Source organism: Simochromis diagramma, unplaced genomic scaffold (genome assembly GCF_900408965.1).
Source record: "Simochromis diagramma unplaced genomic scaffold, fSimDia1.1 OVJJ01000389.1, whole genome shotgun sequence".
NCBI classification, from domain to species: Eukaryota; Metazoa; Chordata; class Actinopteri; order Cichliformes; family Cichlidae; genus Simochromis; species Simochromis diagramma.
Window position 1 is genome coordinate 1,422,754 of NW_024387227.1, and position 26,996 is coordinate 1,449,749.

At 38.3% G+C, this 26,996-nt stretch overlaps 1 protein-coding gene across 1 annotated transcript in view; it reads right to left on the minus strand.

Moving 5' to 3' along the window:
* Positions 1-6,023: 6,023 nt before the first annotated feature.
* iars1 (isoleucyl-tRNA synthetase 1) overlaps positions 6,024-26,996 on the minus strand; it is a 57,468-nt gene continuing 36,495 nt past the window's right edge. The window contains exons 19-34 of the mRNA XM_040052246.1: positions 25,747-25,891; positions 24,070-24,190; positions 23,764-23,855; positions 23,273-23,350; positions 22,615-22,736; positions 20,069-20,171; positions 19,195-19,278; positions 16,373-16,547; positions 14,514-14,623; positions 12,294-12,389; positions 10,608-10,784; positions 10,191-10,311; positions 9,810-9,935; positions 8,575-8,721; positions 7,541-7,693; positions 6,024-7,016 (exon numbers count right to left, since the gene is read on the minus strand). Coding sequence (XP_039908180.1) covers positions 6,934-7,016; positions 7,541-7,693; positions 8,575-8,721; positions 9,810-9,935; positions 10,191-10,311; positions 10,608-10,784; positions 12,294-12,389; positions 14,514-14,623; positions 16,373-16,547; positions 19,195-19,278; positions 20,069-20,171; positions 22,615-22,736; positions 23,273-23,350; positions 23,764-23,855; positions 24,070-24,190; positions 25,747-25,891 — 1,933 coding nt within the window. The 3' untranslated portion in view covers positions 6,024-6,933. The remainder of the gene's footprint in view (positions 7,017-7,540; positions 7,694-8,574; positions 8,722-9,809; positions 9,936-10,190; positions 10,312-10,607; positions 10,785-12,293; positions 12,390-14,513; positions 14,624-16,372; positions 16,548-19,194; positions 19,279-20,068; positions 20,172-22,614; positions 22,737-23,272; positions 23,351-23,763; positions 23,856-24,069; positions 24,191-25,746; positions 25,892-26,996) is intronic.

The window sequence follows — 26,996 nt, forward strand, 5'->3', positions numbered from 1 at the left end:
CAACAATAACCTTACAGGAGTAATCTATTACTTTTGAAAAAGTAAAGGACAGACCACGTTGATACAATTGAACATGCTTTTCTAAAATGCTCCAATTAGGCTGGGATCTGGCTGACTGTGAAGGTCACAGCAGATGTTTCACATCATTTTCATACTCATCATACAACTGACACCTTGTCTCCACAGATGGGGGGCACTGTCATCCTGGAAGAGACCACTGGTATAAGGATAAAAAGGGTTCTGTTATGCTAAAGATGGTAACAGCTTTGTAATGTTTTGCAGTTAGGTTTTCCTGGCTCAGTCATACTAAAGTAAAAATAGGACAGCAATCTCCTTAGCACTAGGAAAAACTGCCAGTTTCATTTTTTTGTATCTGCAATTGATTGCAAGTAGTTGCGGTAATCACTTTCGACCAGTAATTGCATAGATCGCCTGCTGGGAGGTAACCTGTCTCTCTATTGAAGACTGACTGCATTCACTCTCAGAAAGACTGGAAAAGGTTTGCAAATAACTTCGGTCTAATTTGTAAATGCAGGCAGACTGATCGCTCAACTCATCTGTGACATTATCGCTTCACAATAGGGGACCCGACTCAGCTGGTTGCCAGCTGGTTGTATTCTGGTGGATTTGAAACACAACTGGACTCTGAATGTAAGTAGTTACTGTGAATTTCTGTATATGCTGACGGCAACAAATTTGTAACAGAAGGTAGCGATTTTTGCTGATTTATCACAGCTTTATCATCACAAACAGATTGCATGTAATTGCCAAGCTGATCCCATTCCATCATGAACCGATAACAGCAGACCGACTTACTGCTGTTTTTATCGCTGTCCTGAAGATGACAACTGACTGAGAGTGGCCGCAGACCTGGTCCCCATCTTCAAATCAACAATTTCAAAAGCAACAAGATCCCAAGTTTATTGCACACAGTGACAATTTTGGTCGTGCTGTGGTTTCCAACCACTGCCATCATTAGTGAGACTGTAACACTAGGGAATCAGTTAACCTAAAGTATACCACGTGAGAAAAGCGACAAATAACCTCGCACACAGCAAAAAAATTTAATAAAAAAAAAGAAAGAAAGAAAAATACTGTTAACTACAATTAAAGTATAGAGGGTTTATAACCATGATATGGCTCTGGTTAAATCCTCTTTGGTACGCACCAAAAATCCTTCTACGCAGGTATAACAGAAGAATAATAAGAGGTACAGTAAAAGCAACAATGTAACAAGGCAAAGGTATTTCCAAAACCATTGAAAAGAAATACGTAAATGCCTGCAAAATAACAAAACATGCCCTTTGAAAGTATAAATTGAAATATGGCCTCATAACTGATGACAGTTTACAGAGTAGGAGCTGCACAAGTTCTGCTGTCAGTCTATAAATAGAACAATGTGAAAAGTCGGAGATTATAAGCATTTTCTCATTAAACATTGTATTGCAGCTTAGGTAGCATGTGCTAGCAAACAATTAGATGTGACTGAAGTGTGTTAATGCAGAGTCTCAAATTGTGCTATTTTGAGTCGTACTGCTTTCTTTATAAGGATAGAAGAACAGAAAATGGGTCGCCCTATACTAGCCTCGATGTTTTCAAATTCTACAATGTGAGGGGGGGAAGGTACAGCAGAAATGCACGCAAATAAAAGTGGAACTATACTGGACCAAACTAATTGGTTGCATCCATCCCCTCTGTTCCACCGCATACCTGCGGCAGAACGCACGTCTCTGTGGCAAAGAGAGCGTGGGTAGCAACAGTGTGTTATTGCTGCCGACGCATCTCACTACAGATGCCAGGACATCTCCCATTATCACCGACTCCTCATCTGACAGCGGTCTCCTAACAACCACGACATGGACAAACTAAAAAGGGAACGTACAAACTAGAATGTAAAAGCACTATCTCCCACCTCCACCCCCGAGCTGGATATGTGGGTTATGCGTTTTCAAATCGGAAGCGTGTCCTACCTGTTTCTGCCGTTCCAGGAAGGAGGAGAGGGGGAGGAGGAGGAGAAGCAGGCGCATCAGGATGTAGATAGATGCCGCATTTAGATGATCAGGAGATAGCTGGGATCTGGTGCCCCCTCCACAGTCACGATGCACGTCGCCAATGCATTTATCCACTTTGTGCTTGACGGTTACTTTTGACGCACAGCTGCTTTAGTATGAAAAAAAAGAAAAAGAAAAAAAAGACTGAATCCAATTTACCGGAGCCTGCCTGTTATTTATTTGTATTGGATACTTCTTACCAGTTAACCATTTATTCAGTGCTGATGCAGACGAAACAGCAGAAAGTGGAACACAGCTGAAGCAAGGTGCAAGGTTACCAAGTCAGGCTAATTAAAAATACTATAGTTTATTCATGTAAACGAATCCAAATGTTAGTCATAAAACTGCACACCACCCATTTGGGGGTAATCATACTTCATTTCTTTTTCTTATGCATCTTCTTTGTTTATTTATTAATTTATATTTTCATCTATGTATTAATTAATTGTTTTCTTGCTATCCTTTAAGGTTTACCTGCATTTGTTAGCTAGTAAAACAAACCTTAAAGCTAACTATTCTCTGTTACAAGTCGGACTTTAAAATCAACACTTACCACATTTTAGGACATTTTCATATTCCCCTGAACTCTTCACAGGAGAAACATGTTTAATTTCTCATAAAATACACCCTTTTCCCCCTTTTTCGTCTCTTTTTTTGTCATAATAAAGATGGCTGCAGGCAGACCACAAAAGAAGAAATGTGTGGCGTGTTCAAGAAAACACAAAATACCCACCTAGCAAAAGTAACAAAATTCATTAACCTGATTTTTTGAAGATTTCACAGTTTGATAATTATACAGTCAAAGGTTCTGGGAAAAAAACGTTTTCAAGACCTGCCGTAATTAAATCTGCACAGCGATAAAAAGTAAATAAAACATCTCTGACTTTGTGTGGAAGCCTGTTTTCCCATCAGTGCAGAAAGGTACTATCTTAATATTATTATTTCAATACTAATCTGAAACATGTTTATTGATGTCAGCTTCTAGGCTTAATAAACGAAAGTACGGATCCAAACTGACCGATCTAACTGCATCTCTGCTTCTGAATAAAATTCAATATAACACTCTACTATTATTTCTTTTTCTACGTCAGCATAATGTGCTGTGGTCTTCCCACTATTACACAGTATTTAGTATGTAGCACACTGAGAGTCTATTTTTTATTTTTACTACAGTCTTGCAAGGAATATACATACATATCTGGTAAAATGCTGCCATCCACTATAACTTGTTTTAAATTAAGTGGCTGGTGTATTCCCCTCATTTGGCTTACCAAGCTCTGCATCCAAAGTAACAACTTCTGTTTTTATCCTCTTACCTACTGTGCTTACTAGGTAGTGTTTGCTGCTGTCATTCTGAAGTTGGCAACATGCAGAGCACTGAAAATTGTTTTACTGGCAGAGATTTAGATTTTTCCATTACACAGCACACTTGTTGCCAGGGTAGATTGTTAGAAACGACCCTTATTGGCTATATATCGTGAAAGAACACCCGTTTTTATTCTGCACAAGCAACTTCTTTTTTCTCTGTCACTGCAGCACACTATAATGAGTTTTGTTGTCTGTCATTAGAATCACACGACAGGGTTCATGTTCAATTCATCCGTGTAGCATAGTGTATTTCTGTAATGCCTATCAGCAGATGGGTCGTCGACCTGCATACTTGCCCAGGCTGAGGTGTGTAGAGGCACAAAGGGAGCAGCAGGAGCAGATGGGAGCGAGATGGATGACAGGATGATGAGACAGAGCTGTGTACTTAATATTTAACCAGTGAAGATGCATGCTGCTCTTCTCAGGAGGGGAGAGGAGAAAATGGTCACAATGAAATAACACTGATTGTAGGGATGCTGGAATCAAAGGTAGAAAATACTGTGCTCAAAAGAAGCATCATGTACTGAGCTATACTCAAATTATGATGTACTGAAGTATCTTTTAGGTTGTAAGAAACTTTAGTTAACACACACACACACCAAAAAAGACCAGTATAAACCCTTTATTGTAGATGCCCCGTCCTGTTGCATCACCCGATTTGAGCCAAGCTGTTGAACATATGGCCTCACCAAATAATGTTTGGGTATTCTACTTTGGTAATTGGTAAGGTACTTGGAAACAGTAACTGTATACTTACTTTTTCATGTACTGCATAGAATTGAGAGGAAACAATGAAGATAAATGTGAACCGTTTGGTCTGAAGTTTTTTTTTTTTTTGCATAATGTGATGCCACAGTAAGATTAACCTTTATTGTTTTGAATATAAAATGCCATCACTTTATCATACTGATCAGTAAATTTGTAAATTTGACTAAATTTGTGTGAAATCATGCTTTGATTTGCGCATGAATTCTTGAGTTATGACCAAAAACATGTTTTGTGGAGCCTGTTGAGTTTTGACAACCAAATAAAGATAATTGACTTAAATCTGTGTTATTCCTCTCTGCTATCCTTTTCATGTCATTTTTCCTGTTAGCTGACCTAATAAATACAAAAACCAGATCAAGGTCAATTCATTAACAAATAAATGGTAATAAATGTACAATAACATATGGTATAATAATGAGATATATAGATTTTAAAGAAACCTCAATACATACTAAATGTCCATCCCACAACATAAAACCAACAGAAATGACATCATCACTGTTCCCCACCCCAAGATTCTGAGTAGCTACACTTCACCTTCCACAAGTTATGGGGGAAATTTAGAGAAAACTATTTCCAGACATTAATTATGATATTGATAATTAGGTTTTAATTAGTATATATTCACATGTACTTTGAATATTGTTTTTATTAGCTTAGAATTAGCTACATTATAAGCCAAAGTTTTTTTTATGTTAAAGGAGGAATAGCTGGTTGTTTGTACTCTGTGACCACTAAATCCTACACACAGTTCCTTTAATATGAGAATAACTTTGAATGCTAATATGTAAAATCACTCTGTGGATAACATAACACATCACACAACTTTTTTAATCCCAGAGGAAATTATGTGTTCACAGGTGTTCCACAGTGGATCTCAGTGATGTCGATGTATTTATGGGTAACTGTGAATGGAAGCAGTTTACTATACAGTGTTGGTGCTGATGACTTAGCAGGGTGCAGGGTGAAGAAATGTTTATGAGCATTAGCTGCACGGTAGAAGATTAATGGACTATTTATGCATTTAATTTGGATGTAAATTAATAGTAAATTTATGGTATGGCGTTGCAAGGATGTGTAGAAGATGATGTTTTGCAGCAGCGCCCCCAGCTGAGAATTACCTCAACTACCAAAGTAGACTGCTCTTCCTCCTGGCTTTTTTTAATAATCAAAATATGCAAATCAACAACCAAACCAACGTGGCAGGTTGTGGTGTAGGGTTAAGAGGGCTTTCCAGTTACCTTGTTACTTCCGACAGAAGTCCAACTCACACATTAGATCTTCTTGCTTTGGGCTGTTTTTAGTCAACTGAATGATGAATGTATCTGGATCAGAGGGTTCAGCTGGGAGTTATGCTAGCACTAGTCATCTAATTTTGGTCATGGGCTGCTTTGTTAATTCACTGTGATGGTGAATGTGATGCTATTTCGGACTAGGAGAAAACAGAAACTGAACAGCCAAATCCTTAAGAGTACCTGTGTGTCATACAAGAAGCTACAGTCTAAATTATGCATTACCTTTAACACTTCAGTTTAGAAAGTGAGTCGCCTAAAAAAGTAAAGCACCCACGTGGAGTTAAAATAAAGAGGGAAATTAACTTCAGAGATTTTATTGTAACTCATTTTCAAAGTAAGTCCACATGCCAAAGTGTACTTTTACCACAGCTGAGAGCATCTGTAATGCATTTTGATGTATTTGTTCTCTGACCTTGCTGCTAAAGAAAGTAACATCAGTCATTCAAAATGTCAGACTGCAGGATCCCACAGAAACATTCTGTCTCTCACTGCCACGAAGAGGTTTAAGAACAGAAAGGAGACAAGAAAAAAAAAACATGCCGATTCCAAGTCACCTTTGATTTATTCAGTCACCTAAAATAGTACATTATTCATTTGTTGCTCTTTTCATTGCAGAACCTTTTTGTCCCAAGGTACAGCAGCCCAAAAACCCATTTCACCTTTTAAATGCCTTTTCCATTGTCAAAGGATTCTCAATGCAGTGAGCACAATGAGTTTATCTGTTAAATTCAAAATGGTGTATAAGCACAATAGCCCAAATTTGCTTTTCCAATTATGAGACAAAGCAATAATTACTCTGGACTAAGCTGCCTTCAAATAAGCCTCAAAGAGAAGTAGCTTGCATCATTATCATAATAAAGAAAATCATCCACTGGTAAAATTGACAGTTAATCGAATTAAACTGTTTCCTCGAAACCTGGAAAGAGCTGGTTATGTATGAACCATCACTGTGTTACAGAGGTGAACCCACTTTTTAGGAGAGAATGTACACCATCACCCAGAAAAATCCCTTCTTGGTCGACATTAAATATGACCTAACAAGATACTTTTCAGAAACAGCTACTTACAGTTGCTGACAAGGATAATATGAGGAGGGAAAACCTGTGTGGTTGTCAGGGAGAAAACTGGAGCGAGAGAGACCATCGACTCTTATAAAGAACCCCCCCCCAGTAACACCCCATTTAAATATAAAGACATCCCAAAACGTTCTTCTTCTTTTTTTTTCCATCTGAGTTTATGTTACACAAAGACTTTGCTGTTTGTGACTCTGCATTTTAACAGTTCTGAATTTGACAGACAACCCCTGATTTGCCTTCAAAAAGCATCATAAACATATGAAGCTACTCCATGCTACTCCATCGTACATCAATCGGGCTATTGAGTGGTAGAAACCTTCATTTAGGGAACATGTGGTCTGTCAGAGACAAATGCTCTTCAGGTGGTTTGTGGATTTATGCTTCAGCGGTCGTAGGAAGAACTCTCACAAACAGAGTTTTGGTGTCAAGAGATTTGACTGAAGAATCAGCTGGCAGCTCTGGAAAACAGAAATATTTATGGCTAAAATTACATTTGAGAAGAGCAGTTTTTAAAACTTTTAAAACCCTACAGCTAAGGAAAGTTACTTTGCTTTATCAAAGCAGTTAAAAGAAACTTGGTGTCTTTCAGGAAAATGCTTCGATTTTTTTAAAATGACAATGCACTAACTTGTGTTTTATACTTGATTTGGACATCCTACTGGTTACAATAAAGAATACACAGCTTAGCATCTAACAACATACACAACTAGAATCTTACAGCTTTCCCTACAAGCTGAAAATCTTTTTTTTAAAAATCTGCCTATGTGCAGATTTGCAAAATCTATTCCAGTCACAGAAGGCATTTTTCTGCATGTACTACTAGGTACTGAGTAGTATTTTAAGGAAAATCTGGCAAATACATTTACATGTTTTTACTAACTTTTCATGAGAAAGTGTGGGGGGAATCACCGTATCTCTATCAGGCATTAATTGCCTTAAAATCTGTTTCAGTGATGGTTTTAGTGATCTTTTTTTTTTTTACCCTGAGTAAGGTCCTCATCCAGGTAGAGTTTGAGCCGCCTGCTGCGGAGGCCAAAAACTTTGGCAGTCTCAGAGAGCAAGCCTTCATGGTTAAGCCGATTCTGGCCTACTGGGTTGACCAGTAGGAGGGTACCCACGTCTCCTGATTGGCACTCTAGAAGAGATAGGGAGGGTGTTAAAGAGAACTGTACCACATGTTACATCATTAACAATGTTTTTTATTAGCAGGGCTAGTTCTGTTCTGAGAGGGCATATATACAAGCTTCAGCTGGGAAAAGATGAGGAAAAACATCCTGGCTAAGTAGAAGGGAAAGGTGAAAGGACTGAGACTGAATGACTCAAAGGATAAAGTTGGATTATACTCAATTTCCTGCAGTAGAAGCAAAACTGCATCATAACTGCACAACCAGCATGCATGACTTGGAAGAAATGGAAGAAAAACCTAAACACAGCTACAGTTACTCCTTGTCAATATCCACTTAAAATAATAGGAATAACTGTAATGTTGACAAGAAATCCATATACATGGTAGTTGATGGTAGCGATGAGGAGACAGATGCCACTCTGTCTCCACCAACAGCTGGTTAACTTACAAAAAAAATGAAAAATGATCTTGATGTAAAGTGCTATACAAATACAGGCCATTTACCATTTACCATGACCCTTTGTCTGTGGTGCTGATGACCACAGGCAAGCACTTTACCATTTTTAGTTTTGGTGGTAAGCTAATTTAAGTGGCTGTGCAGGCACAAGTACAGAATAAATGAATAAATATATGAATCAATGTTTGTAGCCCCAGTGGAGGAAATTTGGTCTGGAGCAAAATCAATGTCAAACTTTTCATTTAAAACTAGTTCAATCTCGAATATAAATGCAAATATAAAGAGGACAAAAACAAAACAAAACAAAGAAAATCCTCTCAATATTTCTCTCAAATAAAACGTTGGTCAGACGAAGATTAATTAGGATTAATCTTTAGGAGTGAGAAAAGCGTGTTGTGCACATAAATTCAGTTTCTGTGGCTGCTTCTCTCACCAGCTGGCTGAGCGTTGCATAGTAGAAGGTTTACATAAGGACACGCGATGGTGTCGGTGGAGGGGGCGGGGCCAGGTGACGCAGTTCCCGCAGTCACTGACAAAGTTTTACCAGTCAGAGTCTGCACGTCCGTTTTGCTGGTCAGCTCTGTGAGAAACAAACAGTTACATATATACATATGTTTCATGATGATTTGTGAAATCTATAAAACCAACAAGTCCTCAGTCACACAGAGTTAGAGATCTGGTGGAGACCCCTTGGCAACCACCTGTAGCTAGGGAGCAATGCTTATTCTCTAACCAGTTAGTCAGTGGTTGTTTCACCCTGCCTGCTGCTGGATAAAATGAAGGCAAGGCAGTATTTACTTTAGGTTTGCATCACAATTACTGCTTAGTGAGTAGCTGTCGAGTGTTTGCAGACAAGTCGGCACAAACTACATCCATGGCAACCACAGCAATCACAACGAGGTCTCAGCACAGAAGACCTCTTTGTGGAATACTCATTTTTCCCTAGCAACTGGTGGTTGTCATGTACCAGTCTCTAGGCCTGCATGACTGGGGCCTAAAAGATAAAATTAGTTTAAGATTTATTATCACAGGATAATGGTTGTTTTTACTGTTGTCATGATAAATGAAATCAAAAAACTGACTAAGCTCTGTTGGCATTTCTCGCATGATAAAGTGCTCTAGCTTATGTCAGAAAGCTTTATGAAATGTTTATTTTCTCTACAGTGTAACAGAAAGAACCATTTTATGACTAAATAATTAATTAATTAATTCTCTTTGATTTCAATTTGTTGGGGGGAAAAAAGCACAATATTATGTTGTTTAATAATAATTTAAATGATCCTTACTCTTAAAAATGAACTGCTCTGCAAAGTGGAGTTTTACAGCGAAAGTTTGCTACACTGTGTGTAACTACCCGTGTTTTCTGTTATTTTTTACTGACATTATAGCTATGAAGAAGATCAGAAAAGTGGAAAAGAAAAAACAGTCAAAATTCTGTGGAAAAACGATAAAATTAAAAATGGTTAAAGTGCAGCACGAAAACAGCCAAAATAAAGGACCCAGAAATATATAAAAAGAAAAGTGAAATAAATGACAGATAAAATAACCGACTGGTAATAAAGGAAGAATTTTCATTGTTATTAAATATCTGGAGGTAAAAAGAAGATGTACATTTTTAAATAACATGATTAAATGTTCTCATAAAAAAGAAGGGAGTTTAGTTCTCACCAGTTCCGTCACTGAAGAATTTGAGCTGTGTGTTATTGGTTCCAAAGATGCTGCTGCACGCTTTCTTCAGCTTGTCCAAGTCTAGCCTGTTATCCCCTTTGGGATTCTCCAACAGCACTACACCCTCTGCACAAGAAAGCAGTTCAAGAGGATTATTAACATAGCCAAACAGTTACTAAAAGTAAATCACAGGTAAGATAATGTTATTGTATTTATATTATAGTTGTATTTAATATTATATGTGAATTTGGTTGCACATATGTATAATCTCAATCATCAGCAGAGAAGATTTATTTTAACTCTATTTAAAATTAGACAATTACAGTTTTCCTGTTACACCACTTAAACTGGAGAAAAACAGATTCTCTCCCCATGTGCTACCTTGTTCTTTGTTGTTGACCTTCACCTGGAGGTTGACATATGTGCAAGCTGGTCCATTTAGAGGAGCCCGAGGGGCCGAAGATCCCTTTGCTATGGTTAACTCCAGGTCTGAACCCTTCAGCTGCAACAGACATAGAACAAAGAGTGAAAGAGTCAATAGAGAAAAGCACACATAAGTTTCAGTCTCATGACAACTGCAACAAATATACTTAAGAGATTTGCAAGAAGGTAACCACTAAACACAAAGTTAAAACAAATTTTATTACTGTAACACCAATTTGAGTGCTCCTTGTGTATATTATGTATATGCTAAATACTTTCCAGCACATTTCATGAATGCTTTAAGGTTGTGTCAGACTACAAGCTGCTACAAAACTCATATATAACCCTGCTTGGTCTAAACGTATTCTTTTATACCTGGGTCTTTTCATCTATGATGACGCTGGCAGTTTTTGGGACAGGGAAGGGGAGAAGTGGAGCCTTTGTGGTAGCCAGGATGAAGTCAGTGTGAGCCTTGATCACAGAGTCCAAGTACTCCCCCTCTGGCTGGGAGCGGTAGTACACCGTTATCTCATCTGATGGCACCAAATGCCCCTAAGACCAGACATTAAGAGACAGGTGGCATGAGAAGTGAGAGTTTTCTTTATTGGAGCAGGTGAGTAAACAGGCTAAAAGTCTTGCTTCAGTGGGTCTTCAAACAACAGCACAAATCCAATGACTGCAAAGGACACAAAAAATCTTTAGCACAAGTAACTCTCTTCAAAGTTTTTTTTCCTCCTTTATAAATAAATTACATCTGGAGGAAATGATTACCTGAAAGGAAGAAGGAGGTAAACAAAATGAAAAGATGAACAAAAGAGTAGAATAGCTGGATTAAAAAGCAGAGACCATACAGGAAGAAATAAAGGTGAAAGCAAACAAGGGGACATTTTTACTGGATGACAGCCCATTTATTTTGGCATCGTATGCCGCAAACTTCCAATAACCTTGACATATTCAAACACATTGATCTAATCCTATTCTGAGTGTGCAGCTGGGCACACACATGCACGGCCACACACACATGTACCAACAGTGTAGCACACACATTCTTGCAAACACGCCATTTGCAATATTTGGCTCAAGGGCGGACAGACAGCCAGGTACAGAGAAGTCCATAAGAGGGAGAAGGTTTAAAGGGTTCTCCAAGTCAAGGTAACTGATCCTACCCTGATGGGGCTAGTACAGTGCACATGAGCCTCTGTATGAGTGTGTGTGGTGGGAAGGGGGGGGGAATAAAGCAACAGATCTCTCCAGTTGGGGAACAGTCCATTAAAAATAAGGAAATGGTGACCCCTGTTTCTCAACTCTGCCTCCCACGCAAACAGTGATAACAGGTGCAACCCACCAAACTACTACCAAACATGTACAAGAATTGCTAAAAATTAATTCCCATCCACAGGGTGGAAAATTCCTGACAGATCTCAGTTTGAAATAACTGGAGGAATTTAACCTGGCAGGGAGCCAATGCACACCACTGCTATAGGGGGACGGAAAAAACTGTTTGTTGCTTGTGAAAACAAGGGGCTGTTGGCTAATCCGTCTTTACTCCCCAGACCACTTCAAAGCTCGAACATTAGAATCTGAAAGGGGCCAGACTGTAATTAAGCTTCCATTAAGCCTGCCTTATGATGGAGAAACCTCTAACTGTGACGCTGCAGTGGAAAGATTTCTAAACTGCCCGGACAATACAATGAGACATAAAGACGAATGGGGGGAGGACTGGGGTGACGGAAATATAACAAAAAGCAAAGTTTCTGTTTTGACTCTACGCTGCAGTCTTGAAACATCATCAGATTAACTAAAATGGGAGTGGTTTAAAGGACTATGATCATACATGTGAAAGCAGGGGATTGTTTAGTTTGTTTAAATAAAGGAAACATCCTCAAAAAGTTCACATCTGAAGCAAAACCACTCAAACTGCCTTAGTGGCATGTTTTGTTTTGCTGTTGCAACTACGTCAGGTTCTGCTTATTAAACACTGGATTGTAAAATTCAGGAGTGGTGTGTTATGTGTCCCTCTTGTTTCCACAGCTAGTAGTGGTCCAGAAATAAATGCCCCACCTTCTTGCGTAGTTTCTGAATGCGGTTGATGACCTCTCTGGCAACGCCTTCATCCACCATAGACTGATCTGGGGTGACATCCAACAGCACCAGGACCTAAATGATAACAGATCATGAGCAGAAGAGAAGAGGGGAAGATTAAACTCTTAGCAAAATTTATGACAGAACTCTCCTGATGTTTTTCTGTGACTTGAGATGAAGGTGGCGCTCTAATAAACAAGATTAAATTCTGGGTGATCATAACTTAATATTTCAAACAGGTCTATCAAATTTAAAAAATAAAAAAGCCATTTTACATTATTATTACTATTATTTTATTTTAGATTAAAACAGCTGTTTGGGATAATATTTAAGATGGAGGTTTAATTAATTTCATTAGTATTTATTCTAATCCAAGCTTTTATGTCTTTAAGATATGTCAGGTACTTTGATCCAGAAAGTGAGAAGACCATTAGTTAATGTAGCTATAACTGTGAAAAATGTACATAGCACTGTCTGCACAGCAAGTTAACTGTGTGCTGTGTTTTCCAATAATACTCTTAAATAGAAAGAAACAATGAGGTGAAATGTGCTCGTCCTGGCATACAAAAACTGCCACAAAAACTGAATATGAGTCATAAAAAGAAAGTATTTCACACAAAATAAAGATCTTCAAGCATTACTAATCTCCTAATATACACATACAGCGGCCATGTTTTTTTCTACAGATGTTCAAATGCTTGTTAATGGAAATATCTAATCAGCCAACACTTTTTGGCAATTCATGAGCATAAATGCTAATGCCAGGTTGTTTCCAGCTGAGAGGAATGCAAAAGTAACTTAAATAAACCCTTGGTACAACAAAGGTATGCAGAAGAGCATCTCTGAATGCACAAAATATCAAACTTGGATTACAGGAACAAAATATTGCATTGGTTGCCACGCCACTCCTGTCAGCTTAGAACAGGAAACTGAGGCTGCAATTCAACAAAATTTGGACAATAAATGTCTGGGAAAAACACTGCCTCATCAGATGACTTTGAATCCGCTTCAACTTTTGGATGGCATAAATTACATGAAAACATGGCTCCATCCTCCCTTGTATCAATGATTTAGACTGCTTATGGTGATGTGGTGATGTGCATGGCATCGTTTAAACTGTTTAAATGCCACGGTTTACCCGAGTATTGTTACTGACCATGTCCATCTCTTTATGACCACAGTACCCATCTTCTGATGGCTCCTTCTAACAGGAGAACTCAAACAGCCTCCACAGTTACCAGATCTCAATCCAACAGAGGCCCTTTGGGATGCAGTGGAACCAAAGATTATCCATCATGGATGTGCAGCCAACGACTCTACAGCAACTGTCTGATGCTATCGTGCCAATATGAACCAAAAGTTCTGAGGAATGTTTCCAGTCCTTTGCTGAATCTATGCCACAGAGAATCAAGGCAGTTCTGAAGGCAAAAGGCCGTTCAACCCAGTACTAGGAAGATATACATAAAAGCGCCAGTGAGTGTAATTAAATTACTTTAAAACTGAACCATTCAGTCCTTTACCTCATTGTTACAAACTATTACTTTAAAAAGGTTAACATTTAGAGTTGACAAGAGCAGTCTTTAAGCAGTTAGTCTGCTATCCTATTGCCCAAACATTTACAGTGTCAAAATGTAAGACAACATCCAGGCAGCAGTAAAAGATATACTGTCTGCTTCTCATTTTATCATGGATAGAAGGAGAGAAAGATGAGTGAATGTACACATAAAACAATGGAGAAACAGAATATGAGAGAGAACAGAGCGTCAGACAGATGGAACCTGAAGAGTCAGTGTGAGCGAGTGAGCAACAGAGAATTAAAAAGCCAGCTCAGTAAACTGGTATTAAGCTGCAGCCGTGTGGCATGTATGCGGTTGAAAGAGCACTGATTAGAGAGGGCCTCTGGGAAATGCATATATACTGATTCCACTTAGCTGCTAAATAATTTCATACATCACACTCACAGTAAAGAAACATAAATGCATTTACAGCATGTGGCAGCTTGGTGTAGCAACAGCAGCAGAGTAGTTCTTTTTTTTTAAGATCTAGTCACATTACACTGAGCACCTGAATATAGTCAACATCGACAGGCAGCCAAAGCAAAGAGGTTGCAAGACCTCCTCCTTGCATTTTATTTAAACTTCACACGGTGGCCAAAATTCTTTGGATACAGGGTTGTAATACCAAGAGCACTGGGTTTACCTGTGCATCAGAGTGTGCTTCATATTGTGCAGAGCCTGAGCTCTGATCAAACGTGTACATCAGCCTCAGGTCCTCCTCATGGAGCTCATGACCATCCACCACTATGGAGCCTGCAAATTAAGCAGATAATTCATCATAAATATATACATTTAGCACTATAACGTTCATCAATTCCAAGATAAACAAAGTTTTTGAGTATTTTAAGTAAGAAAATGTTGGTTACCACAAATCTTTTCTTTTATAATCTCAATAAATAGTAATTAGTCCAACAACTTTTCCTAAGGAAAAAAAAGGATGACATGTGGATTGTATAACCATGTTAAACACTATACTTAGTGTATGATTAAAATTATTGATAATAAATTAATGCAACAAAATATCTGCATTTCTATTCTAATGTCTAGTTTTACAAGGATTACTATGCTGGCAAGAGATAATGGATTATTTCTAAGTGTTTTAAAAAAGGTTTGCCATAATGATTACTGATGTGTGTTGTGAATGAATCAAAGCTGGCTGCAGACACTGTTAAAAATGATTAAACCTATTTATATCTCTGTTTAAATAAATGTGCCCAATGATTTGGTGGAAGAGTTCATCTCCTGACAGGACTTCTAAAGGAGATTTGAGTTTTAATCACAATGAATAAAGTGCTCTCATTTATAACTTGAAAGTTAATTTGTTTTCTTGTTTTCTGGGGTCTGGACTGATGTTTGTTTGTATTTTAATATTACTTAAAACTTAAGTCTTTCTAGCTGCATCCGCACTAGATCTGAGCTTTAAAACAATACAGCAAATGCAATCTGCTCAGGTTCATATCTCCATTTTGCCAGTGGCAGCAATTACCCATATCTCTGTTCTGACTAAAAACCATGACCGTGTTCTCCTGTCCTCTTCACTTTTCCTCACCCGGAGGCTCGGTGAAACAGTCGCTTCATTTCTCTCTAATCTGAGATTTCCACGCTTTAATTTCCTTTGTCCCTCCCTGCTTTGTTGCTGTTTTACATCTTCTATCTTAACCATTATTCTTCCACCTCATGAAAGTAATAGCATCAAAAGGTATAGGTTATGAATATTGGCCACAACCTACAATCACTTTCTAGCCTAACGGTCAATCTCTCGCTTTCAGAGTCATGGAAATTACACAAAAAGTTTAAAAGTGGACTCAACTCAAGTGTGAGCCATTAGCTTTTTTCCATGGTAAGATTCATTCACTCTGACTGTTCAGACAGACAAAATGCTCCACTTCTGTTGTTCATAGCTTCCGTTTAGTTTAATAGCAAGCAGTTTCACATCATGGCTTGTGTTCGATTTTAATTGATGAACTGTAACTTTGCAGTACTATAAACATTTTCTTCTTTCTGTGCCCTCTCTCCAACATTTTTCTACCATCTGTCTCTTTCCATGCATCGCTTCTTTCCGCCTCACAACTGGCTGGACTTCAAACATGCAAGTTATTGGAAATCTTAAGTTCCCACAGTCCAGCTGACCTCTTCTGCCTCCTTCCTCAAAGACTCTGGGGGCTCTCCTCATCTTTCTATAATTGGAGAGACAAGATACCTTGCATTGCTTTGATCCCTACCCCGTTCCAGACCAGCTAGTGTTTGGATTCAGAGGATAAACTGGTTTCCTCGTCGAGGATTCGTCGTTAACACTAACTGATTGTTCTTCACCACTTTATTATTTGTTTAGCAATATCACTGCCAGCTGATTAATAATTTGATAACACCGCTAGAAAACAAGCAAACATTAAAAAAAAGGATACATAAAGATCAAGTCAATACAGAACATAAGACCGCTAATTTTCAGCAACACTGCTGAAACAATTTTGTGATTATTTACTTTTTTTAATTTTTAGTCACCTTTCTTCTGGAAGGCTTCAAGCTGTTCGCTGGTGAGCTCCTTGATAGAAGCAGTGACGGCTTTGAAGGCCCCCTTTAATCTCTTGCCCAGCACCATGTGGTCTGGCTCAGCTCTCAGGCGGATACCATACTTGTCCTTGTCTGTTGAAAGTGTCAACTGTCGCACATTAAGCTCCTGGGGAATGAAGAATAGTCAAACACACCATGTCATTGTCTTTTAGTTGGCTGCAAAATTGTTAATATCCCACACTGGGGAATACAATGTCATCTGCCCAAGACTGATACAGGTACAGAAACAGTGTACAGTAGGTCACTCGTACTATGGATGTGCTTGGAACTCAATATAAAATTCACTGTAATGACATACCAACATCTTATTCTGCTAAACTTCAAGCAAAACCTAAGCTAAAGTAAACTGTTACAGGGGAGTTACTGTACTTGTATTACTACTACACATATGATTACGTACATGAACACTCACAATGTACAAGATTTATAGACTCAAGTTTTGCTGTTAATAGAAGTTGACTGATAGATGATTGATTTATGCATCTCCTGGCTGCTTGGATAAGCTGGCTCTTCTGGCGCTGTTGTTCCAAACAAACAGACAAACTGTGCAACATGGCTGAAGGGTCCTTGTCCAATCCCTTCTTTACTTTACTTTAAAAATGTTCATTCATTGCCCATTACAAAGGCTGTTCCCATTAGATCGGAAAGGAGCATTAATGTGAACCTGCCAATAAACTCACTGGGCTTCAGTTGTTAACAGAGAAAATGGTTATGGTTTATATATTTATGTAGAAAAACAAGCAGATACTTCTATTCAGTTGAAATAATACAAAAGTTAAAAACTTTATATACTAGTGTTGTAAAGGGCAAGTCAAAAATGATCACCATTCACTCAAAGAGTACATCAGCCCTGAAATCAAATAGTCAGTAAGCCAGTCAATCTGTAAATCTCCAATAAGACATCCCCCCTTTTCAGTCAATATTTCATTTTTCAGTCTGGGGAGAGAGAGAGGGAGGGGGGGGAGGGGGGGCATCTGTGATCCAGTCATATCAGCAATACTTAATTTAGCCATACTGACACCCGCCCAGCCTTGCCATCCATTGGTCCAGTCAATCACAATGCTGTAGGTTGTGACTGAGATCAAGCTCTAGCACAGCTGACTTGCTGACAGAGAGCACAGATAAGCTTACTGTAGAGGGTCGATGTATAAACCTTAAGGGCACTGGGGGGTTGAAAATATAAGCTTACTTAAAATGGGATTCTATCAATGGGTTGATTTCACAAAGAAATAGCTCGTTTAATCTTGAGGGTAAATATGGCTTTGAGGTTCTGTTAGTCTGTGTAGGGGAACGTGTGTGTGATGACTTAGTGTGCTGGTGCATTACAATGAAGGAAGCCTGTCAGCTCAAAAAAGCAACTCATTTCATATTTGACATAAAGCTCAGAGGAAACTAAGCTGACAGAGTCACCAACAAGACTGTCAACAAAGCAAAGCTGACCCAAGCTAAAATTCAGATGGCCACAACAGCCAGTCTCACTCTGACTCCAACCTCTCCTCCCTGAATGTTAGGAGAATTCATTCAATTATATTAAATGTTTACCTTTTCCACAAGGACAATAAAAACATGTAAATCGGTTTTTGCATCTTAGTTAATCTTTCTCTTGCTCCTGAGTACTCGTCATGTCAGACATACGAACACTGGCCACAAAAAAGGTCAAACCTAAAACATAAAATATCTTTGTTGTGCTTAAAGATGAATCTATACTTAATGTGGTTTTATTGAAATTAAGAAACAATAGAAAAATCCAGCTTCCAAAGATTGTTTACCGGGCTGCAAGGCCTCCACTGCTCTCAATTCTGACTGAATAAACCTTGTTTACTGGCAGGAAAGCTAGAGGCTGACAAGGTTAAATGTCCTCCCCACCAGAAATAAAACAGAGTGATAGATAAGAAGTGGCTAGAACTAAGATAAAGCTTGGAGGATCCAGCAGAAGACGCAGCAGAAGCTCTTTTCTGTAAAAGTTGTGTTAATGTTCGTCAACGCAGTCATGTGGGGGGTTGAATCAATTTTCCAATTTCAAGAAACAAAGACGTACAAAATCCTGCAAAGGTGAGAACATTCTTCTCTATGACAGTACTATAATGTCCTATTTTGTTGGAAAAATAAAAAGGTAAGGACTTCAAGGATTTAAAGACAATGGGGATTAGTCTGCAAGCCTGTTAAACACCTGAATTAATCCAGCTCACACCTGAATCGATCCTCACTGTCTAGTAAATAAGCACACACTGACATTGGTACACAGAAGACTTATGATATGCTCTTAAAAAAGAAAACATGCCTGTGATTGCACTTTGCAGTTGAGAAATGTGGCAACTAAGGTAGATCAAATGTTAAATAACATTTAGAGGCATGTGCTTCGCCCCTCTTTTTGCACGAAACAAACACTGAAATTTCAATTACAGCTAAAGATCCAAGTAGTGTGTGAACATGTACTCCCTCTGATGTTCATCCCCTCTATCAAATCAACAGCAGTGGCTTTGGAGTGTAAACACGGTTCCAGTGATATTTCTCTTTAGATTATAAGTTAAATAGTACTGATCAAAGCACAGCAAAGCAACAGAATTACAGGCTGGGGAAAACCTTTGCAAGAAAGTGACAAGAAAATACCCCCTCCAACAGTGCATGAGTAAAAGCAAATCAATCTCCCCAATTTACCAAAAAACAAAACAAAAGAATGCAATATGAATACACAATACAATATAAATGTTTGAATGGTTGGGTGTTCTATTTACTTTTTTTAATTTACTTACTTCAAGTATGTATTTCTGCAGTGACTCAATGTCCTTCAGAGCCTCTGGGTCCTGGTGGATGACTACAACCTCCTTCAATGGGTACTGTAACACAAACCAAAAAGCTAAAACCAACATTAAAGAAAAAGCATCCACAATGCAAACTAGCATACACCTACAGCTACATTTAGATAATGTAGCTGTAAAGTAAAATACCAATTCATCATAAACCTTGTTACAGTATGAAAAGTAAGTACATTTTGACACAGGGTCAATCTACTGCAATTATGAGAAAATGAGCAACAAAAAGCAAAACTGCAATTCTTAAATCCTGTGTTTGGCTATATATTGGATCTTTTTTTTTTAAAACAGAACTTTCTATATAGTATTATTATTATTATTATTTACATTTGGACAATTACATCTATTGAGTCTTCTATGATTTTTTTTTTTACCCAAATTCAATAAAGAATACTACTACCAAGCAAAACAAACATAATATGGGAGTAACTCAGGAAATGATCCAGCACCTGAGTCAGACATGGTCCATATTACATCACATCTGATTGAATCTGACTGTGTTTAAATTGTGTCTCTTTTTGTTTTTCTGAATGCATTTCTGTTTTTGGCAGCTCCAATGGTGCTTTTCAAATGAAGTCCAACATTTTATCTGAAAGAGCCCTCTTCATAAGCTTTCAATCACATCACAAGAAGGCAATGGATGAATCTACTGATAAACAATGTAAAATGTGCATGAAAGTCCTGGAGAAATGAAGTACGTGACCATTGAGTAAAGACTCTTCTTGCCACATTTTAAATCATGTTTCCTATAGAGTAGATACCATGTAGATCCCAGTGGATTACAGAAGTGGATAGGGTCAAAATGGTAATCTACCTTGACAGGCAGGGTCTTCCTGTCTCTGATCACTCTGCCCAGCTCAATCACAGACTGCATCCGAGAGACGGCGCCTTCAATGCGCTTGTCAATCAAATTCTCCCTGTAAAAACAGAAAAAAATATTGAGTGTCATACTTTTCATGTTATCATATGCAGCACCGAGTGAGAGAATCAGTGTTTGGATAACTCAGCCTATTCTGTGACACTGGAGAGAATGAGATTAGGAATGGGAATACCATCAACTGAAACTAGAAGTGACTGAGCTCTGTTCATTTAAGCCACGTGACGTCAGTCTCCACTCATAACAATAACACATCCTTTTAGAATAAATATACATTATTCTGTAAAACTATGTGTAGGGAATTCTTGGGTGGACAGCAGCATTTTTACCGCTAAAAGCAATCCTCATCTTTCGTTAATGGTGATTTATGAAATTAATTGGATTATCTGTTGAGGAAAACACTAGAGAACAGCAGGGTCAGTACCGCATATATAAAAGACAGAGTTCGGAACCATCTATTTAGCTCCACTAATAAGGTACAACACGACTTCCACCTCTGAATTCAAATTAGAGCTGTTCAGCCACTAATAATCACACATAATAGCAATATTATCCCTAACTATCTGCAGGCACACAGAACTATGCACAATGCTTGTTCATTTACTCGTGGCTTGTGTCTTCTCAGTGTGCACGCCACATTGGAGTAAAACAAGAGGAGTGGGTGGCCAGGGACAACCAATCATTTAATGAGGTGATTGACGAGCGGCTGTTCCCACCAGCTGATTGGTAGCTGACCTTTGGGAGGAAGGTGAAGTACTCTCATTTGACAGCAGGAAGGACAAGCAGCTAATAAAGCATCAGCCCTGAGGGCTGCCTAAGTGACAGGGGAGATTATATGAACCATTACACAAACTATTTTCCTTATGCTAAATCAAATGGATATTTAATCACGTCAGAACTTTTTTATAGTTAAAGATGATGCAATTAAGTTTGGGCAATTAGAAATTCCTCCCAGGCATTACAAAACTGATCAGCCGCCAAGCCACAATTTTTACTGGAGTAATTGAAGTGAAAGGAAATGAAAAGAACACATTTTGTGAGCTATATCCATTCTGCAGGGCCGACAATCAAGAAAGGGTCTGTGCAATTCTGCATGAATATTTCTCAGCCTCTTCTAAAATCTCTACTATAACACTGTCTAAAGACAGAAAAAGATATTACCCTAAAAACCCCAAACAGGATTAGACTCATTTTCTAGAGAAAACAGCAGTGAACAAAAAATTGAAAAAGTAACTCTCGATATCAAAGAGTCTTAGCTGGCTATTCCATTCAAATAGCAATTTTATGAATGATCAAGAATTGTTTTTCTTCTTTTAAAATGTAATGAGGGGCACATTTTTTAAAAACTAGGGTCACTGTGTTCAATATGTAAACAATCTAAACATTCAAAGATAAATGGATGAAGATGAAGAACAACAGGAATTAAGGGACAGAATGAGAAAAGCCTGGAAATTACAAAGAAAATACTGAAAACTTCTCCAAATCTACTTTGAAGAGTTAAGAGTTCAGTACAATTGTGATAAAGTACAGCCACACACTGTGGCTGACCCTGATTAGACTACATAAGCAGTGGATATCCTCTCAGAAAAGGAGCTAACACAAGTGTGCTTTTTGTTTTTGCTGCTGAGTGCCATGTGCCAAGAAAAGCCAATGAACCCAGTTGACCTTGGTTAGATTAAAATGGCTGAAGAACAGATTCAGATTCTTAGTTTACTTATGCACCTAAATTGCAGAATATACTTGCAGCTGGAGGTGGTTCCCCACATTCTTCAATCCTGTTTTAAAAGTTAAGTCATGCTAACCTGCCAGCCCACAGCACTTCCTCTTTTTATGACACCATGATGAACTGCCACTAGCAATGGTAGACCTTTTCTGCTTTCTGGGAGATTTGCTGTGAGCTGGAGGGCCACTCTGACCAGAGCATGGTTCATGTGCTGCTATGCCAAACTAACCAAGACTGCACAGCAGAACAAGGACTACTGCTGCCGAGACAGAAGAGTTACTTCTGTCTTCTGTATTACTAAACGGTCAGCTGATTATCTATATGAAAATGTACTTGAATTATCTGTAGATGAGAACCTGATTTAGAGTACCATTTAATATTCATTCAAGAAAGGTTGTTCCTCATTTCAAATCGTTAAACAATATCAGCAACTTGGATTTTCCATCAATTACCCTCTATTTAGCTCTGTCTGGATCTCCAACAACTATTGATAACTGGATCTGGAACTGAAGCTACTAAATGAACAACTTTTGTCCCGTTCTATGTGATTTCTTTTCATTTTCTTTCGCCTGGTGTTTTTGTTTTTTCCCTGAACAGCAGTGACAAAAACACCGCAGAGCTGAGCGGAGCTCAACAGAGTCCCCTCGGCTGCGAATTCTGTTTTTGTCGTATCCATGTGATCTACTGTTGACAGTAATGATAATAAACACATTAAGTGGCAAAAAAATTCCTCTCAGATTACTGAAAGGATTTTTCCAACCTGACTTGAGGCAGCATGAGATAGTGGATGCTGCTGTTGTCCTTCTCTTCGACAGAAGCAGGGTCAATGAGGTGACGCAGATTTTGGTACATCATCTCGGTAATGAAGGGTGTGAAAGGAGCCTGAAGGGGTAGAAGGCAAGAAAGCAAGTACAGAGAGAGAAAAAGAGAAAGAGGAAAATTTATTGGATGAGTGACACTGTAGTTCATTTACATTTTTCAGACAAGAAGGTCTAAAAGTCAGAAGTGCAATTTTTATGTAGTTTTTTTCCCCTTAACTGTCGCTAAAGATCAAACAGAATTGTGCCACTGTGAGTTTACTTCTTATGTGATTCTCTCTTCTATTCCAACCATGGCTAATTAACTTGTATACCACACAGCTGATCTGTATTGATCTGTGTTAGGATTACTGATTCTTAGTGAGCCTCATGCCTCACATGCAAACATCAATCTGTTATAAATAAAAACTCCTACTACTCATGAATTATTCATAGTTAAGTGTGCACACAAACACACCTTTACAATAGCAGCTTTATGCTTTTATTTCTTGCATACACAAAAGCACAACCTCACCACAAGAAATTTTCCTCATGCAATCTCTTCTCTCTCCCTCTCTCTCAGTCTCACACACACTAAAACACAGAAAGCGGATGACTCACCATCAGCCTGCACATGGAGAACAGAACACTGAAGAGGGTTTCCAGCGCCCACAAGCAGTCCTCAGTGCCACTCTCGCCCTATAAAGTTCGCATGCACATCAATAAGTTCTTTCCCCTTGGAACAGTAAAAAGATAAAAAAAATGCCCTCGCTGACATTAGTGCATGTGCCCTGAGTTGAAATGAACCAATTATTCACAAGCATGGCTAAAAACGCACTTCTATAAAATGTTCACAGGTGAAGGATGTGTTAACGATGCTTTTAACAGTAGTTTAAATAAATAATTAATACTATTCATTTAGTAATTACAAGACTGTATTCTGCGCCAAATAAAGAAAATATTCTGCAAAGTGTAATAATATGTATATCTATTTTTGTATACAGTAATATTTTGAGTCATCATTTAGAGTTTAGTATGAGTGATATATCATTTGCTTTCACCCACATCTTCTTTACATAAAAACAAGAACAGATTTAGAGCTGTGATCTCACCTTCAGGCGGCGTCTATTGGTCCTGACGTACCAGTTGGTGAGCATGTCAACAAACTTGACCAAACGAGGCACAACGGTGTACAGGCGGTAAGCTGTGACCAGAAAAAACTGTCAGTCTAATTACACTGGAAAGAGAAACATCATAAATAGTTGCACGCAAGACTTAAGGATATAAGAGTTAGATAGAAATCTATTAATGGTGGTGGGGACTCAACCCCTGCTGGTTTAAGGTTAGGGTTAGGATAGGATAAGTCTCCAGAGAATTATGAGTCATGGTCACGTATGTGTTAAGAGCGTCTGTCTCACCTTTCATCTCAGCCTTGAAGAACTGTATGAGGGACTGCGTGAATGACTGAATCCATTTGTCCATGATATTGTCGCTCTTCTTTGCTGTGTTTTCATTGTATAGGAAGTGAATATTCTCCTCCTAAGATGTAAATACATACAGCCATATATATATAAAATCATTGCTCAAGCACAGATGCAAATTAATGCTATTTGGTCCTCTTACAAGAGCATGAGGTGAAGAATTAGAAAACCTGCCAAAAATAGGCTTCGTGCATCAATAAGAAAAGTAGAAGCAGCAGTAGTTTGGACCGCCATGCTTACAACTCAGTCACAGAATAAAAATAAGATGGGAGTCTCCTTGTGACCAAGGAAAACCTGTGGTTACCCACTGATTATGCTGGGTGTGTTTTTTTTTTTTTTTTGCTGTCAAAAACAAACTGCAAGTAGTTTAGCCCAGAGGTAGAGCATGCCACACCCTCAACCTCTGGGCAGTTCAAGGTCATCACACCAGTATCCTGGTGGGAGACAACCTATCTCCAAACAATCTTGGCTCGACTCAGATTGACTGAAATCACCCTCTGACATGCTAGTGAAGGTTTGTAAATAACTTCTATTTAATTTATAAATGCAGACAGACTGCAAACATGTTGCAAACAATCTGAGCCTGCACTAACAAGCGCAAGATGCCTGCAACATGTCTCTTTGCCATAATATTCCTATAAAAAGAAAGGTTATATCTGAATTAAACAGACTCTTGTTTCTGACTGTAAAGTGCCTAAAACAGCCTGATATTAAAATGGTTCAAGAACTAAGATCTGCTCTTTACAATTTCTAAGGTATTTTAAGCGTTTTGGCATTTTTAAACAGACTTGACAGCAGATAGATTGCAGGGAAATGCAGTGAGAGGATGCAATTGCTCTTAATCAAATATGTTGGCGTTCATGGGCTCTAAAGTTTGAAGACACAGAGGTGCTGCACTATTTCATCTTTTTGAATCTGAACTTTTGATCAACTCATCCCATTAACAATAGCTTAATAGCACCTGACTTAAGAATTCACAGAACCCACTGTTGATGTCAGTCTAGCTTGAAGTTGCACCTTCATTCATGTTATTTTTCTGGCATTATTGGGTTCTGGTTTTAAACTTGGATTTAAACTGTACTCCATGACTCTCCCTAAGGACTGCAAATCTAAAAGTCATCACGAACAAGTGGAGAACTGGCAAATCGCATAATTCTCCTGTCTTTTTATATTTAAACGTAGTTATTTCTTAAAGGCAGTTGCAGGTAATTACTATTTTCTTAGGAGCACTATGCCACATAAAGCTACTCTCAGTAAGTATCCCATTATTAGGTAAGTCAAGATACTGAGCAAATACAAATGAATAATAATGTTTTTTTATATAAATATGCACAGCAGAATCTAGCTTCCAAGTTCCAAATTAGGCTGAAATACCCAGCCATCCATTAAACACTAATATAATATAACACTATATATAATACAAGTTATTACTGCAGACTTTGGATTAACAACAACAAGTTTTTTTTGTACCAGCAACAACCAAATAATAATTAATTGGCGGATATTTGTAGGAAACTTACGTATTATGAGAAAGTGCTGTGGTTTGTGAAGCTAGAGGAACACTGCAGGAATTGTAAAGATAATGAGTCTGACTTTTGTTCATTGCAAATGTACCTTCTGTAACCTTTGAACATTCTGCACCAGGAAGCGATAGGCATTATACCACGGCAGGAAGACATCCTTTAGCACATCTCGCACACCCTCCTCTTTGAAACGCAGATTCTCTGCTCTCACTACAGGAGAGTTGATGAGGTACAGTCTGCAGAGAGGGACAGTGGAAGTGAAGGAGGTGGTGAGTGCAGATCAAATATTAGCGACTGAGAATAGAGAAAACAGAGAGTATACAGGTACTGAATAAGGATAACCCCAACCAGCCCCTGCTGATGGCTTGACTCCTTCACAACCATCTCGAAGGTTTACAGAGAAGGCAAATATCCAGTGACAGTTCTCTGGATGAAAGTGCCTCATTAATGCCACTCGTTACAACCAAAGTATGAAAAGAGTTTCACTTTTGAAAATCTATCTTTCTCAGTTCCATTTTAAATACACAGTGACTTTCATTTACATTCAGTCTTTCTAATGGTTGTTATTACACTACACAGCTGAGGGTCATGACTTTATGACTTACATAGAACATGATGCATGAAATTAATTTTCACATCAACAATATATGCATGATGTGACAGTTTTTATTTTAGTGTATTAGTTCATGTACATCTTGGCAAAGATGCCAAAGCTGATTTATGGAAGCCAGTGAGCTATCTACAAGCTGAACCAAAGCTATGGTTTAATAAGTTTAAACACGCCACTTTGGAAGATCAATATTTGTGGATTAGAGTGTGTTCTTAAAACCTAACACAAGCGATTTTCTTTTAAAATTCTGTTAAGCACATTAAACACACACCAGCAGCCAATCAGTGTATGGAGGTATGAGCAAAAGTCTAAGCAGCCCCATCAGCTCCCAGCTGCACTGACAAAAGAGTCTGAGTTTTGTCCAAAACTCAGTTAAAAATGAACAAAACTCTCTATAAATGCTAGGAAAACATTACCGGATACTTTCTGAAAAGTACTAAAATAAAGTTATGTGACAGTGTGCATTTTCTCAATATAAAGTTACACATGTCCACCCTGAAATGCTTCAAGGACATTTTGTGCCAAAACCTGTTTTTACCAGCAGCAACCATCACAGTGCAAATTAATTTCTTGCCTCCATTAAAGCCACAGTTGACAAATAACACATATTAGTGTAATATTCTCTGGCAGGCATCAGCACACTGATGGACATATTTTTTTGGGGGGTTCTGTAAGCAAGCTGAATGATGATGAAACTTCACGCAACAAGCAATGAGTAATTTTAATAGCAG